The sequence below is a fragment of the Dipodomys ordii genome, unplaced genomic scaffold (assembly GCF_000151885.1).
Source record: "Dipodomys ordii isolate 6190 unplaced genomic scaffold, Dord_2.0 Scaffold315, whole genome shotgun sequence".
Taxonomy (NCBI): domain Eukaryota; kingdom Metazoa; phylum Chordata; class Mammalia; order Rodentia; family Heteromyidae; genus Dipodomys; species Dipodomys ordii.
Window position 1 is genome coordinate 219,397 of NW_012267531.1, and position 4,394 is coordinate 223,790.

Consider the following 4,394-nt stretch of genomic DNA (forward strand, 5'->3'; position numbering starts at 1 on the left):
GCTGGCAGATCGCGTGATCTGCAGCGTTCAGGGTGGTGGGTGCGGGGAGCTCCGTGCCGCTGCAGACTGGCAGAGGCTGGTGGATGTGTGTGTGGGCGTGTGCGGTGTGTGCATGTGTGCGGTATGTGCACGTGTGCTGGGGATCAAACAAGCATCTCGTGCTCACGCTGTGACACGGGTGGGTGGGGAAGTGCCTGTCTGGAGTGAGCCCTCCTGTGAACACCTGTGAGCACACTGCGGAACATGGGCAGCGAGGCCTAGCACGGGCGAGGCCTGTGACTCCAACCAGGGTGGAGCAGCCGGCTCCAGTCCCCGCCCCCCCTCCCGTGGGTCCTCTGGCTGGGCCACGTGGGGCCTGGGGTCCCCCCCCACCCCGTGTGTCCTCTGGCTGGGCCACGTGGGGCCTGGGGTCCCCTCCCCCCCGCCCTGTGTGTCCTCTGAATGGGCCATGTGGGGCCTGGGGTCCCCTCCCAACATGGCTCCCTCCACAAACAAAGGCCGGGAGGTGGGACTCAGCACGTTTAATGGGACGCAGGAAATAGAGTTCTGTCTCACACTAGACGATTTCTTCTGGAACCTAAGGAGTTAGGAATGACAAGCAGGTAGATGCTTACTCTATGCAGATAAATCACGTCTATCGATTGTTACTCAGTCCCGGCGGGGGGCAGCTTTGGAAGAGGAGGTGAGGGGGCTCCAGCAGGCGGACGGCCCCACAGGACACGGCAGCGTGGGGTCCATGCCCCCTGCTGCTCAGTGCCCGCTGCTGAACCCTGATCCACGGCGACGCCCCGCCTCCCGTCTGCTCCAACTCTGAGAATAACGAGGTGACCGTCCTGCTCTGGGCAGCAGGGGTCAGTGCGGCCGCGCAGGGGTGAACCGGAGGAGCCGCGCGGGGGCTGTGCGCAGCATAGCTGCACCTGCTGCGTTTCCAGAACTTTTCTCCAGGAGGCGTACTGGAACCTTCTCTTGGGCTCCCTGGAGGGCGCTGCGGGGTCCCGGGCTAGCCAGACGCCGCGCTGCTCTGCCTTGGGCACCTCTGGGGAAAGCCACCTGGGGTTCTCACGTCAGAGCTGCCCCGTGGCAGGCTCACCGTGACCTGCAAGGCGGAGGCCATCAGGCCAGGCCCGGCCCAGGTGCGGGGCCGCCCGTGGGGAGCCCTCCCCCCGCCCAAGGGTGGACATGGCCGCCGCAGTGCTGCAGAGCGAGGCAGGGACCAGGCCGTGCGGGCCTCCACCCCAGAACGAAGTCCTGCCCCAGGAGGCTCTCGGGTGACGTCACCTTCAAGGCCACGCCCAGTGGGGGCACTGCATCCGGGACCTCGCGGGCTCGGCCTCCGTGGGCAGAGCAGGGGGCGCGCTGTGGGGCTGTGGGAGTGCACTACGATGCGCGACAGACTGCGGGCGGATGTGGGTGGTGCTGTAGGGAGGGAACGCTTCCTTTTCTTTACAAGATGATGAAAACTGATGCGCTGAGTCCCCCGCCCTCCTAACCGGGTATTTCCACGGAATCTACAGGGACTGGTCATCTGGCGGACCGTGGGAATCTGAAGACTCTGCCGACAGCACAGGACAGCGAGCTGGGGCAGCGTGGGGCCCCAGCGGGGCTCGGCCTGGGCCTACTGGGGAAGGGCCTTCAGGATGGCGTTCACCTCCTCTGCCACGGCTGTTAGCGCAAACTCAAACTGCTCCTGCAGAGGGACAGAGGTGGGAAGAGGCGTGAGCAAGGGTGACCCCGGTGCACTCCAGTGGGAGGAGGCATAAGGGAGGGTGACCCCTGCACTCCAGTGGGAGGAGGCGTGAGGGAGGGTGACCCCTGCACTCCAGTGGGGGGAGGCGTGAGGGAGGGTGACCCCTGCACTCCAGTGGGGGGAGGCGTGAGGGAGGGTGACCCCTGCACTCCAGTGGGAGGAGGCGTGAGGGAGGGTGACCCCTGCACTCCAGTGGGGGGAGGCGTGAGGGAGGGTGACCCCTGCACTCCAGTGGGAGGAGGTGTGAGGGGGGGTGACCCCTGCACTCCAGTGGGAGGAGGCGTGAGGGAGGGTGACCCCTGCACTCCAGCATGAGCTGCTTGTCTGCTTTTCAGAAAGACACTGTCCAGGCAACAAAAGAGACACTGGAGTCCCTGGCTTCAGCACAGCCCAGTGCTCGCTGGACTTCAGTGCTGGAAAGCTTGAGCTCTATGTGGGGCAATGTGGCTATGGAGCTACCAGGCAGAGGGCTCCCTGTGTTCTTCTCAGTCTCTGGTGAGGGTCCTTGACAAGCCAGCCACCTGGATGGGCAGATGGGGCGGTCTTGACATCAGGCAGGTATTGCCGCTAGTCCCAGTCGTAGCCACAAAATAGTCATAGTCAAAGTCACAGTTATACACATGGTCATAGTCACAGTTGTGGTCGCTATCATAGCCATAGCCACAGTTGTGATCAGTTATAGTCACAGTCATAGCCGCAGACATAGCCGCAGTCATAGTCACAGACATAGCCGCAGTCATAGTCACAGCCACAGTCGTAGACACAGTCATTGTCGCAGCCGCAGTCGTAACCACAGTCATAGTCATTACCACATAGTCATAGTCACAGCCGCAGTCCTAGTCACAGTCATAGTCATAGCCACCGTGGTAGACACAGTCCTAGCCACAGTCATAGCTGCAGTCAAAGCCACAGTCATAGTCACATCCACAGTCTTAGACACAGTCATAGCTGCAGTCATAGTCACAATCATAGCCACAGTCACAGTCATAGCCGCAGTCCTATTCACAGTCATAGCCGCAGTCACAGCCACAATCGTAGGCACAGTCATAGTCACAGCCGCAGTCGTAGCCATAGTCATGGTCACAGCCACAGTCATAGACACGGTCATAGCTACAGTCATAGTCATAGCCACAGTCACAGTCATTATCGCAGTCATAGTCACAATCATAGCCGCAGTCACAGTTTTACCACAGTAATAGTCATTATCACAGTCATAGTCATTACCACAGTCATAGTCATAACCATAGCGTGGTCATAGCTACAGTCACAGTTACAGTCATAATTCAGCCATAGTCACAGCCACAATCATAGCCACAGTCATAGTCATAGCCACCATTGTAGCCACAGTCATAGTCACAGCCACAATCATAGCCACAGTCATAGTCATAGCCACCATTGTAGCCACAGTCATAGTCATAGCCACCATTGTAGCCACAGTCATAGTCACAGCCACCATTGTAGCCACAGTCATAGTCACAGCCACCATTGTAGCCACAGTCATAGCCACAGCCGTACTAGTAGCCACAGTCATGTAATAGTCACAGTCATAGTCACAGTCACAGTCATAGCCACAATCTCAGAGACAGTCAGTCACATTCACAGTTATAGCCACAGCCACAGCCACAGTTATAGTCAGAGTCACAATCATAGTCACAGTCACAGCCACAGTCATAGACACAGTAATAGTCACAATCACAGCCACAGTAACAGTCAGTCATAGACACAGTCATGGCCACAGTCATAGTCACAGCCACAGTTGTAGCCACAGTCAGCCATTACCACAGTCATAGTCATAGTCACAGTTATAGCCTCAGTAATAGCCACAGTCATAACCACAAGACACATTTGCAGTCACAGTTACAGTCATAGTCACAGTCATAGCCAGTCTCAGAGACATAGTCACAGTCACATTCAGTTATAGCCACAGTCACAGCCGCAGTCATAGCCAAAGTCACAGTCACAATCACAGTCATTACCAGTCATAGTCACAGTAATAGTCACAGTCACACCCACAGTCATAGTCATAGACACTGTCATACTCACAGTAATAGTCATAGCCACAGCCACAGTTATAGATACAGTCATAGTCACAGTTGTCACAATCACAAAGTCAGTCATAGTCACATTCATAGTCACAGTTACAGTCACAGCCATAGTCAGTCATAGCCACAGTCATATTCAGTCAGTCACATTCACATTCACATTCACAGTCATAGTCACAGTCATAGTTATAGTCACAGTCATAGTCATATTCACAGTCATAGTCATGGTCAAATTCAAAGTCACAGTCACAGCCAGTCATAGTTAGAGTCACATTCATAGTCACAGTTGCGGTCATAGCCATAGTCACAGTCATAGCCACAGTTACAGTCAGAGTCACAGTCATATTCACAGTCACAGTTACAGTCATAGTCACAGTCACAGACACAGTTACAGTCAGTCACAGTCATAATCAGTTACAGCTGTCACAGTCAGTTAGTCATAGTCACAGTCATAATCACAGTCACAGCAGTCACAGTCACAGTCATAGCCACAGTTACAGTCATAGTCACAGTCATAATCACAGTCACAGCTGTCACAGTCATAGTTACAGTCATAATCACAGTCACAGCTGTCACAGTCATAGTTACAGTCATAGTCACAGTCA

At 55.5% G+C, this 4,394-nt stretch overlaps 1 protein-coding gene across 1 annotated transcript in view; it reads right to left on the reverse strand.

Annotated features, from left to right (window-relative positions):
• Positions 1–1,344: 1,344 nt before the first annotated feature.
• LOC106001556 (receptor-type tyrosine-protein phosphatase N2-like) overlaps positions 1,345–4,394 on the reverse strand; it is a 37,808-nt gene continuing 34,758 nt past the window's right edge. The window contains exon 7 of the mRNA XM_013036630.1: positions 1,345–1,687. Within this exon, the coding sequence (XP_012892084.1) occupies positions 1,616–1,687 (72 nt within the window). The 3' untranslated portion in view covers positions 1,345–1,615. The remainder of the gene's footprint in view (positions 1,688–4,394) is intronic.